We start from the raw sequence: 14,545 nt of genomic DNA on the forward strand, positions 1-14,545 counted from the left end.
ATTTGGCGTATATACTACTTGACATTGATACCATCAAGATAGAAAGATACACATCCCAAATCAAACAGAAAAAGTTGTATAGGCAAAGCTACAGCACAATAGCACCATAAATAATGATAAGTTGATTCTCCTATGCAGAGATTATCTTCAAGTCACCCATTACACAAAACTTTAAAATTTATTGTAAAATGAGAAAGAACATTACCACGTAAAAGTTGCATGCCGTGTTTTGAAGTCAACGGTGATAAGAATCTTCGTAAAATATGAGTAAAAGTTTAATAATAGAATCTATGCTTGAAAGTTGTGTTTGTTTGGTTTGGTGTTGAAGAGATTTTTTATTGCTTTATGATGTGATGTATTTGGCTCTGATCGTGTAATAATGAACTGTTATATGTATTTTTTGATGAGACTAAGATAATATTTTTCCATTATTAAAAAAAATTCAAAGTCGACACTCTTGAACAGGAGCGCTACAATGCAGCGGCAAACCGAAGTTGAATAAATCAATGGCTCTGTGATTACCCGCGTCCCTTGTGATAGAGACCCGGACAGAACATTTTAATTTCAAACAATCAATTAAAAATCCTTATTACAGCTGCGGGTTTCTTTCAATTGCAATTTTTTTATTGGACACAAGACAGATGGAGTACGTTTATTGGCAGCGGAGAAAAGTTCATGTAAAATGTGCGTGGCTGACCGTCCAAACTCCAAACGGAGAAAACAACGTGACCCGCCGCGTCAAAACGCAACTGCAAGTGCAAGCGTCCTTTCGCCCCATAGCGGAATAAAGTGATGATTTGCTACTCAAAATATTAACTTAATGGAATGAGAACAATTAAGTTAATAACTGTGGATTAGAGTTACAAATAAATAAAATATTTTTTGGTACGGAAAAAATCAATTGGCTCCCCGTTCACGTGGGGGCTTGGCGTTCCCGTTCTTCCATAAACTCCCCTCCCCCCTCCCCCCCTCCCCCCAAATCACTGCGCCCTCATCTCCTCCGCCTCCTCTTCCTCCGGCTCGCTCCCTCCTCATCGCGTCCAACGTAACTGCGCCTCCCCTCTCCCCACACCGCATCCCGAGTCCCCGATCCCGTCGGTGTCATCTTGGCGCCCGCCGGCGAGGAGCTCCGGGCGGTTGCCGTGACCTCGCCAGCGTCCGGTATATCTTCGTCGGCCGGTTTCGTCCGAGGACTCGCTGCCCGAGAGCGCCGTCGCGTCGGCGGCTCATGCAGGCGGCGGTGCGGGGGCAGGGCGAGGGCGGCGCGCCTTGCCGCCGCGCGGACTGACATGACTTGAGCCTTGAGGTGCGTGCGGTTGTTGGCAAAGCTGCTGAGAAAAATGGGTGATGAGGGAAGATGATGGGAATGGGGGGAAATTCAGTTGATAATAGCATTTATCAACAAATCGAGAAACTGAGTGTTCTGTTCCTAATTTTGTGAAACTGGCATGTGTCAAATCTGGCCCAATAATCGTTCACACAGTCGTCCTCGTTCTGCTGCCGAACCCGTCTCCAGCCTCCTTGTGGTTGGTCCTGCCAGCGCCTCCTTCCCCTCCCTTTGTTGATATGCAGTGCCGTGCAGTGGAGATCCATCCGGAGCTGGATTGGTTTCTTTTGCTGTTAAGGAACCTTAACTTGCTTGGATGGATTTTCCTGGAGCGGGTTTTGTTCTGGGAGATATATGAGCAATCAAATCCAAATCTTCCTTACTCTCCATTAGTAGCATATGTGTTTTCTCCATAACGGAGTAATAATCTAATCCACCCATCCATCCATGTTCTTGTTCGGTTCGGTTATGTTCTCCTCTCCAGCGCGCGTAAGATCGGTCTCAGTTGATGCCGTAGAACTTGGGGCCAAGGTGTTGGTGTAATTTTTTTTCCCAAGAAAAAAAATGCGTTTTTTACTGAATCCACATGCCCCACGATAAGTCCGCCCCAGTAGTTTTCCTTTGTCAGCCATGACAATTCCGTTCGAGATGATACTTTTGTAATGCTCCAGTCGTACCAAAAATCCAAAATGGAATAACGGTACGTAGTTACCAATAAGCCATCAACCTGATAATGTGACAGGGTTAAAAAAAAATGGACCACAACTGGGTGGTGGAGATATTTGCACCCTTCCTTTTTTTCATTATGTAAACTACTAGATGTACATTCATAGACTTTCTAATACCATGCTTTTTTAAATCCATGTAACATTTGTTTGGTGCATGTATATGTAGTGATGTAGACCATAAACTCAGGCCTAGTATTTCCAATAAGAGAAGGGATGGGCTAAGGACCAACATGGAATAGCATTTCTTCTAATTTAGCTATACAAGAGTTACCCACATAGATGCATGCTGCTAATAAAAACAAATAATTTCACATGTTAGGGTAACAAATGGCGTAGTTGCTGTTAATATGATTCTTTGGAGGCGTTGGGATAGGAAGATAGTTCAAAATTCTCTGCGAATCACAATCTATTCCCACATGGAAGCAAGCCATCCTTTTGTCGTTGATTGTTTGTGAGGGTTTTGGTTTTGGTTCTAGAGATCCATGCCGAAATTTGTATCATGCAGTGGTTTAGGGGCAAAGAGATGAAGAAAATTCCGTGTCTGTTTTTCAAATTTTGGAGGGTGTAACAGTTGGTATGTTCTTGATGTGCTTAATTAGATGTTTTCCATGTTGATTTAGTTGTCCAAATAGAATTCCAACCCATTAAGGGTTCCATATTAGAAATGCGCAAATTTGGGGCCTTTTCTTGATTTGTTTTCCCTTTGATATGCACGAAGTAGGTCAAGTTTTTTTTTTTTTTTGCCGAGTTTGTCCTCCAATGATTTTTTTTTTTTACTAAGAGATCCTTAATGGTAGCCTTCTTGGTTATTTTGGAGATTTGACAATTTATTTTTCTCCTATTACTGCATGTGTGTGATCCTATTTAGCTTAATGCCATGATCTGTTTATTCAGAAGAGTGATGTTTTATCAGTCACCTGATGTTTTACTAAGTTAGTTTGGTGATCATTTGCCCCAAACTTCTAGTGTTCATCAGTTTCGGTGTCATTTGATTAGGCTTTCCCCTCAACTGTAATATGTGAATTGATTAAGCTGACTGATGCTTGTACTCCCTTACAAATTTCAGTTCTGTACACGAATGTGATCTTGTGATTTGCTTAGCTAGAGTAATGTTTTTGCTTGTTTGCAGTTCCTTATGACATGTTTTGTCGCTTTGATCTCTTGCAGATTTAGGATGTGTACAGAGGGGTTGGATTCTTGTGTATATGTTCTCTTTCTATTGATCAACTGTTGCAGATTCTGACGGAATGTTGGAGGGTCAATCCTGCCTGATATCAAGGTCGCTGCCGAGCTCCTGCGAGCAGGAATCCAGATTAGCTTACATGACTTACCACCTCCTCAAGATTATGAGTAAACGACTGCCTGGGACCCTGTCTATTGAGCACGACGGAATCGCTTCAGTGTCAGCATTGACAAAACGGACCAAGTTAGCTGAGAACCAGAAGGGTGAGCCACTGGATTGTCAAGGCAGTAATGATCAGTGCTATTCAGATTCAAGCACCCTGATAAGTTCCATTGGCCGGGACAACTCAATCAATTGCCTTGCCCGTTCCTCTCGTTCTGACTATGGTTCTATCGCATCACTCAACCGGAGCTTCCGATCGCTTGTCCGCAGTGGTGAGCTGTACAAGGAACGTCGACAGCTGGGGATTGCAGAACACTGGGTCTACTTCTCCTGCAATGTGCAGGAGTGGGAGGCGTATGACCCCTACCGTTCACGGTGGATGACGCTTCCAAGGATGCCCCATAATGAATGTTTCATGTGCTCTGACAAGGAGTCACTCGCTGTGGGCACTGAACTTCTGGTGTTTGGAAAGGAGATTCTTTCACATATTATTCTGAGCTATAGCATTCTGACAAACTCATGGTCGCGGGGTGTTGAAATGAATGCCCCTAGATGTTTGTTTGGATCAGCTAATTTTGGAGAGAAAGCAGTTATAGCTGGTGGCATGGATGCTGATGGACGGGTGCTTCGCTCTGCTGAGCTTTATAACTCAGAAACTAAGAAATGGATAACACTTCCAAGCATGAATAAAGCTAGGCGAATGTGTTCTGGTGTCTTTATGGATGGCAAGTTTTATGTTATTGGGGGAATGGCCAGTAACACAGAGGTGCTTACTTGTGGAGAAGAGTATGATTTAGATAAAGGTACCTGGCGGGTGATAGAGAACATGTCCGAGGGGCTCAATGGTGCAAGTGGTGCTCCTCCACTTGTCGCTGTAGTCGAAAATGAGTTATATGCAGCGCAATATGCAGGAAAGTTAGTAAGAAAGTACAATAAAAAGGATAACACATGGACAACATTGGGAGAGTTGCCAGAGCGGCCGGAAGCTGTGAATGGCTGGGGTATTGCATTCCGGGGTTGTGGAGAGCGGCTTTTGGTTATCGGTGGACCAAGAGTGTTGGGTGGTGGGATGATTGAGCTCCATTCTTGGATCCCAAGGGAGGGACCATTGCAGTGGAACATGATCGGAAGCAAACCTTCTGGTAACTTTGTTTATAACTGTGCTGTCATGGGGTGCTGATTTGTGTGCTCTCAAACATACCGTTGTCAAGAAAGAGTGGGATATTGGTTTATCAAATGGCATAAAGCACTGATTCAACCTGATGGGTAATCTCTGCATTCTTTTTGACATTTCAGATTTTACTCAAGGTTCAATAGAGTAGTCAGTTCCTTGTACCAGTTAATAGTTACCCTTTGGTTTCGATTTTTAGCACATTTGATTTGCAATTGAGGATTTGTACCTTGCCCCATATACTCTGTTGAAATGAGTTTTCTGAGATGGATGCATATAAGTGACAAACTGTAATTGAGATAACTGTGCATCTATATGATTGTATCATGTTCTGAACTGTGTCAACGCTATAGTTGTATTGTGCAAATGTCTCTTGACAGAAACAGCATGCATTAAAATGTTCATCTGTACACTCTGTGTGTATGTGTGTTTTGGTGTGCATCTTGGACTGCTTGGTGCCAAATTTTAGCACCGAGTGTACATTTGTATAACATTCTTTTTACTGCCGCTTCATCTCTATGTACAGCTTTGATGATCTACGGTATCAGCTGAAATCCTGAACTGATTATAGAATTACCTGTTGAGTTGTGAAAAGTGAAAACTACACCCTGATCTTTCCTCCTGGTTTATGCTGAATCTTGAACTGGTTACTTGAAACAGTTTTTGAAAGGGTTACTTAAAACAGTTGGTGCTAAAGAAGTCGTTCCACTTTGTTGCTTAGCCTATGAATTATTATTATCCAGGGTAGGCAGGTACCCACTTTATTATATCCAGGATGGCGACACCTATGGAGGTAATCAGTAGATCTTTGTCTGGTTCGTGCTTTACATCGTGGAGATTGAAAGGCCATGTTTTGTTTGTCGAGCTGTGCCTACAATTAGCTTGATTAATTTGTTTGTACCCATCATTTTGCAGCATATCTATGAAAATCTGCTTTTTGTGCAGTGTCTTTTAAAATTTTGGTATTCTTTCCGTTGTTACTGGGTGGTTGTCGGCTTGTGTTTTAGGCATCCATTCGTTCTTGATAAGATTATTGGCTAGAATATCGAAGGCATCATCCTAGAAGATCGGGAAAAGGATAATTCAAACCTAAAATGCACACTCTATCCACCCACAATCCAACTGAAACTTGAATATAATAGATCTGATTTAGTCGGTTTCTAATTATTGTTAGCATTTTTTTTGCGTTAGCAATAGCACTCCGGATGATCATCCTTGCGTTCACGGTTGAACAGGATAGCGATCGATAATGCACTGGCAGATTGGTTATTCCATCAATTTCTTGGTATTCCGGTGCTGCTGCGGTTGTTGCATCTTGACCTCTGTATGATCAATGGACAACGACTCCTGGCATCTTGCTTTCATGACGATAACCCAAATCATCATCTCCAGGCTACAGGCCTGTCGCTGTGCAGTTTCCGTTTCTATCCATGTTGATTCACGAAAATGGAAGTAAGAAAGATGGTGAGTGTAGGACCGAGAACCATAAGTAGAGAGAGAATGAATAGGTATTTCTTAAAAAAAATAAAACAGATGACTTATTTCTTTTTCACTAACTCTCCTTAAGATGCACAAATGGGAGTAAGATGCACAAAGAAAAGGAACAAAACTTAAAAAAAAGTCATGGCTCTCGTGGATAAAATTTGAACCTTATATTCTATAGAGCGCTAATCCATAGTCATAAAGACAAGCAACTTGCAAAGAAAAACTCGAAACGAAAGAAGATGATCACTAGGTGAAGAAACTTTTTAAATTGATGATTTAGAGGCAAGATAATATGAGATCTAAATTTGTATTATTGTACATGTAGGTCATAGCGACGAGAATAATTACTTCACAAAGGTAGAAAAACTGCAACTCAAAAAGAAAATAAAAATCACAACAAAAAAGAAAAACTTACAAAGTTGCAATGAAACCAATAGAGAGACTAGAAGAAGGGAAATTTAAGCATATGCAAAAAAAATATAAACTTTATTGCTCAAAGAGATCAGTCCTATTTTAAACGGATTACAAGAATCTTTTTATAAAAAACTCTCACTTATTATATAGACTAAGCACCCATCTTCCTCTCATCTAAAATCCTAACACTATACTCTCAAATAGGTGGCACAAAGGGCTCAAGTGGCTAGTTCAAACTCTCTCATAATCCTACATCTCTATTTATAGGTATCTGTGTTAGATAGGAGTATACTACAAGATATGGATATTTTGGTAACAAGCTGAGAAATTAATTTTTCTCTGTGCATTGAACGGTCACGATACCTTCAACTTAACTTCGTCTCAGTACAAATTTCATAATGGTGACATATATTCCTCCAATCTCCCTACGATTTTGAGGCCCAAACGTGAATCTCTCTGCACGCTTCTCAAAACGTGACTCGTCACTTGCTTACACCTTAAGCAAACACTTTGATATTGATATGTGTACTCCGTCTTGTGATCCTGATCGTCGGTAAGTCGCTCTTGCGTCTAATTCATCGGACTGCTTTGTCACTTACACCGACATCCGTTTCGCTTAACTTTGTCAAAACACCGTTTCTATCCTTCATTTTATGCTTTGCTTGACCTCCATATATACAGCTAGTATCACTCTTAATTCTGTCTGACCTCCTTGATCGTTCGGCGTCAAGCACCCAACTAGCCTCGATCATCCGTTGTTAATCGTCAAGTTGCATCTGTCACATACACACCATAAAACAAGTAAACATATTTGTTCAACTTCAACTCTAATTAGTCCATAATCAAAATACTGAAACTAAAGTCAAACGATCTAAAAATCAACTAACCAAATTAATAAATTTATCAATCACTCATCACGTATAAATAAAAACACATTTCAATTTAATGACATGAACCATGAATTATAGGAGATCCAACTACGATTTTTACTTTTACAGTTCTTGCATACTGCCAAACACATTTCAACTTAATGACATAAACCACGAATGATCGATGATGCAGCTACGGTCTTTTTACAGTCCTTGCAGGCTCCTGTACGGTGCTGCAGAGCCTGCGGCGCCCGTGGGCTGCTGCCTCGTCCCCTGCCCACCTCGGTTTGGTCCCGTTGCGAGGACGAGCAGAGCATTCTTCACCACGCTGGGAGATTCAGAATCGTACGGTGGCAGCGAAGTAATCGTATCCTGCGGACGTAGGGAGGATACTCCCGTCATCTCCATGCTTGTACTGTAGCGACGTGACGGGGAGGGCGTACGTTGCGCAGGCGCGCAGCACGGGCTGCAGGCGTGTGCAAACGCAGTCCAGGTATTTTCCAGGCTGCGCTGCAGAACGCAGACGGCGTCTCTGGAACTGGCGAACTGCATTGTTCTGGGATGCTTGAGACGTTGAGCTCCTGCTCTTGAGTACTTCGTGCAGTACATGATTAGACCTAGTGGCGTGCTCCTAGGCCCTAGCACATGCAGCAGGTCAACAACAGCAGAGTTTCTTCGCAATGTGACCGACCGGCGTGGAAGCACTGGCGCAGGGGCCAGCCTCTATGCCATTCACCCTGAGACTGCCGAGCTTTGCCTACGTGCCGGCGTGCGCTTTGCGCCCCCTCGGGCTCTGGTGTCTGGTCCTCCTCCGGCTCCTTCCTACCCGCGCGCCAAGGCTAAGAAAAAGACGGCAGAAATCGTACGCCCAGGCGGCCTCCACGGCGGATCAGCCCCTCCTTCCTGCGGCTGCCGCGCGGAGTCGAGGCAACTGCAAGCCAGCCCGACGCGGTCCAGGCCTGCGCGGCCGGTCCCCTGCGTTGGAGCCGGAGGGGCTCGTGTCGGGTCTCTGGACCAGGAGCAAGCCCCCGCGGCTGCGTGTGGGTGTGGCTGATGCGCCTGCGCGGCGCGTACGAGTGGGGCGGGCCTGTGGCAGCTGGCACCGCGTGGGCATGCGCAGAGGTCGCAGAGTGCCGATTCGCAGTCGCCCATCCGGATTGCCCCATGCCGCAACCGCGCAGCGAGCGATAGTTTTCGGGGTTGTGTTTTTCCCATGCTGCTGCTGCTGTCCTTGGAGATTCCCGGCTTGTCTTTTCCTGCGTGAGTGGGGGGATCTTCGCAACTGCACCTGCAACAATGCAACGCGAGGGTAATTCTTTTCCCACTGTATTTTTTTTGTACCAAGTTCATCCGTCAGTTAAGATTAATATAACATACTGTAAAAAGCTCAGATCTCCAAATAACTTTCCACAAATAGAAGAGCGTGAAATTTAGCAATACATATATCAGAAATTATAATTTATACATCGGTCTCTTTATACCCTATTATTTTTACTATATTTTATTATTACTAGAATCATTATTATTGTTGCTATTTCGTATCATCAGAGCTGCTATACGTGTGACCTGGACGTCCGCCCCGATCTGTACTATAACACGGACCACTGTAGCAACATGGCTCAGTCGGACCGTATGCATAGCATTTTTATCTTTTTAATTAGATGTTGCAGGTTTAATCTCTAGCTTATCTTAATGTGCTGGGGACTAAAAGGCTTTTTATTGTTGTATTGTAAAAGCTAATGTCATCGGGAAAAGCTAATATGTCGCATACTCACATGTAATCAAAGATCATTGATCATATGAAAAACTGCTCTGTCACTTCGAAAATTTATTTCAGTTGAACAATGGAGCAAATGCGTAAACCTGCGCTGTAAAAAACGCGAGTGAAATCTAAAACAACATGCGCACAGTAACTCCAAAGCCAGGGGTCTCCTTGGGCATGCTGCATGCCAAATAAGACGAACATACAATTCCATGGGCCTCAAATGCTAACCACTTCTCTTTTGAAGCAACATTCAGCCTGTGGGCTGCAAAAGCCCTTATTTTGTTTGGGTCCACGAAATCCTCACAGGAATATTCAGGCCCTAGGTGAAGGCCTGGGTTTTTCTTTTTTACGAGAGATTCCATAACTTGCTATGTTTAATTATAATTATGTCGATTATATATGGTCCAGTCTCATATATCATAATCACAATAAATAGCCTATTGTGCATTAAAATATCATGGATTTATTTTTTCTAATTCAATAACAAGCCGCGGTCCAACCTGTCAAAAGTCGCCATAACCGCCGCATCAACCGTTACCCGCCCAAATGAACGGCCGTGATTAGAGCTTACAAAGTAAAAAAAAAAAAACATCTTGCCGGTCGTCTTCTTCCTCTCGGCTGTTCCCCCCATATCCACTCCTCCTCCCGTCCTCCGGATCCAACCCCTAAGCCGTGGTGTGATCCGTTCCGCCATGGAAACGGCAGCTCCACCGCCTCCGCTCCCGCTCTTCCCAGGCATCAACCCTGGGGTCCGGCGCTTCCTCGACGCCCGCTTCCGCTCGGCGGGCGACCTCACCGCGGCCGCCGACGTTGAGGCCGAGATCCGCGGGCGCTGCGCGGAGCTCGAGGCCTCAGTATCCGAACTCTCCGTACGCCTCGAGGAGGCGGCCAACGCGTACTGGTCTTCCCACGAGGCCGCCGGTTCGACCCTCCGTGGCGTCCGCGGCGGCCTCGTTGCTCTCAAAGCCTCCACCTCCGAGCCAGGTATCTCGAGCAAACACTCAAGAGGCTCTCAAATTGAGAGCTTATGAAGTATATTCCTTCTCTAATTTTGTGATATCCTGCGTTATTTTAGGGGTTGGAGAAGAGGTTGAGGTGGGAACGGAGCAGATGCAGTTTGAGCAACTCCCCGCTCTGACGTCCGAGGTGGCGAGAGTGGAGATGGTCAGAGAGTACGCCGGTGAGTATCGAAAGTGCTGCAAAGTTGATTCGTGCTATGCTTCAGATTTTGGACCATAGGACCATATAACTGTTCTCGACACTTCCAGTTTTCCTCGTTAGGTTTACGTTTTTTTAGTTATTAGAGTACGTGCTATGAAGTTATGATGTGTAAGTCTAGTGTGAGTTGAATCCGATAGCTGCTTGGTTAAGGAATCAATTATGGATCGAGGGGTAGGACTTGCGATTTTCTGGTATGGGAATGTTTATGTTGGTTGTACAGGGTAACATGAATTTTAATTGATAGCTTGACACTTAATACAAATGAGGACTGTACCGAGCTTTCAGAGATGCCAAGAAATAAATAGGAGGGATTATTGACATGCTAAATTAGCTTGAAGCGAATGAGAGGTACTGACAAAGTCTTAACCATAAAGGGTATGTTTTAATGTATTAAAATTGGCAATATGGGCTTTCACGTGGACAAAATTGTATTTAAACATGATGTAAAATTTTCATAAAGCTCACTTTTTGGCCAGATGGTGCTCATTCCTGTTACTAATCTCCCTAAATAAGGCAGATAACTTTACTAGATAGATATCACAACTAAACCAGTGCTAGGAAAGAAAAGGAAATCACTATATGTCACTGAATTCTTTTTTCGCTATCCCGATTCCTGAGTTTAGTACGTATATATACTATTTGATTATTCTCAAATGTTTGCTCCATTCCGCTAGTGTGTGTTGAGATTGTATGAATGCTAAACTTAGTTGCTAGCAACTCCAATGATATTGTGTGTGTCTACTTTGCAATCTTTGTCGACGGGTGTTCCACAGTGTGCAGTTCATAGTCATGCCTAGAGTTTATTGGTATCATCTTTCAGCTGAGAGGATGTCGTATTTTGACAATTGGTATCCCAACATCAACAATGATAACAAAAAATTGGATTTCATCTCCATAAGAGTGGCTGGGTTTTTACGTTGGTTTGCCTAGCCAATCACAACCCTCCTTTACCTGGGCTTGGGACCAATATCGAAACAACATAGGTGGAATTTTTTACTATCGGTGTTGCAATCAATCTTATTTCAGTTGGTGTTGCCATGAACTTGAGTTTTCTAAATTATTTGGGTGTATTTTATCATCTTATTTACTTTGCGTTAACCCTAAAAAAAAATCTGAAATTGTCGAGTTTCCTTTTCTCGTCACCGTTCTTTCGCGCTAGCTTTTATCAGTGTCTCTACTTTTGCTGGAGACCTGAAAGAAGAGGTACATTGCATGTCATGCAAGTCATTCGATGAAAAAGATGACTGGACTAAGCTACCGTGTCTATTCAATTATACAATGGCGGGGAATTTACAAAAAAGGATCATCATGGTCTCACATCTAGATGATGAGTTCAATGAAAACTAATTCAACCAAATTCTCTTGGAAATTTCAACTGTTCCACTTGGTATTAGATGTTAATTGATTATCACAACTCCATTATTTGTATTTTCATGCCCTATATTGGCTTACTACTTCTTTTTCAGTTAAGTTGCTGCCGTACTTTTTTATTTTTATCTTTTCAGTTGGTGTGTTCTTAACGGTAGGTTGTCCTATACAGAAACGGCTCTAAAGCTTGACAGTTTGGTGGGTGATATGGAAGATGCCGTTTCTTCTTCTGTGACTGGAAAATTTAAATCTCTTGGAGGAAATTCGGAGGTATGGATCTATTCATAATGTCATTCTTGGGACAGTCAACTTGACAGCTGCTGATTTCGGCATTGTCTATTTTCTCCAGAAAACACATCATGTTGCTATTGGATATCTTAAAAGCATAGAAGACCTTTTAGCTTCAGTTACAACAACTAGACCGCAATGGGCTCGCCTTCTATCTGCCGTGGATCACAGAGTGGACCGATCTTTGGCTGTACTAAGACCACAAGCCATTGTTGATCATCGAGCTCTTCTGTCATCCCTTGGCTGGCCTCCTTCACTTACTGGTTCAAGTATTAATTCCGGGAAACAAGCAGAGATCATGAACCCATTGTTTTCAATGACGGGTGACCTGAAAAGCAAGTATTCTGAGAGCTTTCTTTCACTATGCAATTTGCAGGAATTGCAGAAACGCAGAAAAGCTCGACAACTAAAAGGGCATAATGTGGACAATCAACCACGGCAACCATTATGGGTAATTGAAGAGCTAGTAAATCCAATATCAATGGCAGGACAGCGCCATTTCTCTAAATGGGCTGAGAAACCTGAATTCGTTTTTGCTCTTGCTTACAAGATAATCAGAGATTTTGTTGATTCCATGGATGAGATTCTACAACCCCTTGTGGACAAGGCCAAACTTATTGGGTATAGTTGCAGGGAGGAGTGGATATCAGGAATGGTCATTGCATTGTCTACATACTTGATGAAAGAGATATTTCCCAAGCAGATTGAACTTCTTCAGGAAAGTAGCTCAAGTGATGCAGGTAACACACCATATCAGGCTAGAGTCTCATGGCTTAGCCTTGTTGATCTGATGATATCTTTTGACAAGCGAACTCAAGATTTAATCTCAAGTGCCGGGCTGCTACTTACGGTGAAGGATGATGACAATTGGCAGAGGATCTCACTCCTCTCTGTCTTCTGTGATCGGCCAGACTGGCTTGAAGTATGGGCGGAGATTGAGAAACAGGAGATTCTTGATAAGCTGAAATCAGCAATGGAGTTAGAGAAAAATTGGAGTACAAGGATTCAAGGAACAGTGGTTGAATATGATTCAGATAATTACAAGTCTCCAGCAATCACCGTTGCTATTCAACAGGGCTTGTCTTTGCTGATTGATCGTGCTCGTCCTATCCCAAGCATTATACTTAGGGCTGAATTCATTAGGATGTCTACCTTACCCATAATTTCAGAATTCCTTGGATACATGCTTCGGAGGTGTCAAGAAGCAGAGGGGCTAACGGCTCTGGCAGATGATAATGCTCTGCTCAAGGTATCACAATCCATCAATGCAGCTCGATACTTCGAGTCCACATTGGCTGAATGGTGTGAGGATGTTTTCTTTCTTGAGATGGAAAATTTACCTGTAAATGGTGCCGGAGGGTGTATCTTTCAGCAAGAGATAAATCATCTGAAGGAGTTCAGGGTGGAATGGGTTGATAAGATTTCCACTGTCATTTTGAGGGCATTTGATGCTCGTTCTCGGGATTATCTGAAAAATAAGAGGCAATGGCTGGAGAAATCAGAGAGCTCTGCTGTATCCAGAGCCTTCATAGACTCTTTAGACTACATGCAAGGGCAGATATCTAAACTGGAAGGTGGCCTAAATGCTGTGGATTTTGTGGCGGTATGGAGAAGTGTGGCAAGTGGGGTAGACCAGCTCCTTTTCACCGGAATTTTTGCAAGCGGCACAAAGATTAGCAATGGTGGCGCGGAAAGGCTTCATGGTGATCTGAGTGTTCTGTTTGCAGTGTTTTCAGCATGGTGTCTAAGGCCCGAAGGCTTCTTCCCTAGACTGACTGAGGGATTGAGGTTACTAAAGGTCGACGAGAAGCAGCTAAGAGATGGGTTGTTTACAGATAAGAATTGGCTGAGGGGATACGGTATTAGACATCTTACAGCTGCTGACACTGAGAAGATAATAAAAAACCGGGTGTATGAGGCATGATAATAAGTCGGTAACTAACATCAGGCTGAAGTTGAAAAAAGAATTATTAAACTGGAGAGAGTTTACACTGTTTTATTTCATACAGATTTTGTACCTTCTCATCTATAGTTCCATTCTTAGCTTGTTGATTGGTGTAATAATGTACACTACAAAATATATGGAGGCAGACTGATTATGAGACTGCAAATACTCTGGTCTTTTCTTTCTTACGAAAAAAGAAGGCCACCTGTTTAGCCCCTTGCTGAAAAGAACTTGGTGTGTTCGACCAAGAAAGCAGCTTTTTCCATAAAGCTGTGCCACATATTATCGATCAGTACTGAACACATTGATGGCTGATTGAATCATAGTGTTTTGACAGCCTGCCTCTTTTAGGTAAACATACATTTCCCTCTTACTGGCCCGAGTCAGTGGTCGCTGAATGTCAGTTTTGTTTTGCGTACTAATGGAAGATTCAACATTGTTGTTACCCGCTCATGGTGTGGCACAGAGATATAACTCGATCGCAAGCACAACCGCGTAAGCTCCTCGACCCCAAATCAACGTGCGCTCGTGCCTCTCACACGTCGCCGGATATCATCAGATGACCCCCGACCCAACCGGAACGTTAATGCGGCAGAGGGCGCAGCAACTTTTCGCGGCA

General features: G+C 43.2%; 2 protein-coding genes across 2 annotated transcripts; both read left to right on the forward strand.

The window, feature by feature from the left end:
• The first annotated feature begins 969 nt into the window (after nt 1-969).
• Nucleotides 970-4,903, forward strand: LOC133921232 (F-box/kelch-repeat protein At1g74510-like). Its single transcript, XM_062366031.1, has 2 exons — nt 970-1,306; nt 3,223-4,903. Exon 2 carries the CDS (start codon nt 3,303-3,305, stop codon nt 4,578-4,580), a length of 1,278 nt encoding a protein of 425 aa, XP_062222015.1. The 5' UTR covers nt 970-1,306; nt 3,223-3,302; the 3' UTR covers nt 4,581-4,903.
• A 4,774-nt stretch (nt 4,904-9,677) lies between these two features.
• Nucleotides 9,678-14,144, forward strand: LOC133921233 (RINT1-like protein MAG2). Its single transcript, XM_062366032.1, has 4 exons — nt 9,678-10,088; nt 10,180-10,284; nt 11,866-11,963; nt 12,043-14,144. The coding sequence occupies exons 1-4, from the start codon at nt 9,797-9,799 to the stop codon at nt 13,903-13,905; spliced, it is 2,358 nt and encodes a 785-aa protein (XP_062222016.1). The 5' UTR covers nt 9,678-9,796; the 3' UTR covers nt 13,906-14,144.
• The last annotated feature ends 401 nt before the right edge of the window (nt 14,145-14,545 follow it).

The sequence above is a fragment of the Phragmites australis genome, chromosome 6, assembly GCF_958298935.1.
Source record: "Phragmites australis chromosome 6, lpPhrAust1.1, whole genome shotgun sequence".
Classification (NCBI taxonomy): Eukaryota; Viridiplantae; Streptophyta; class Magnoliopsida; order Poales; family Poaceae; genus Phragmites; species Phragmites australis.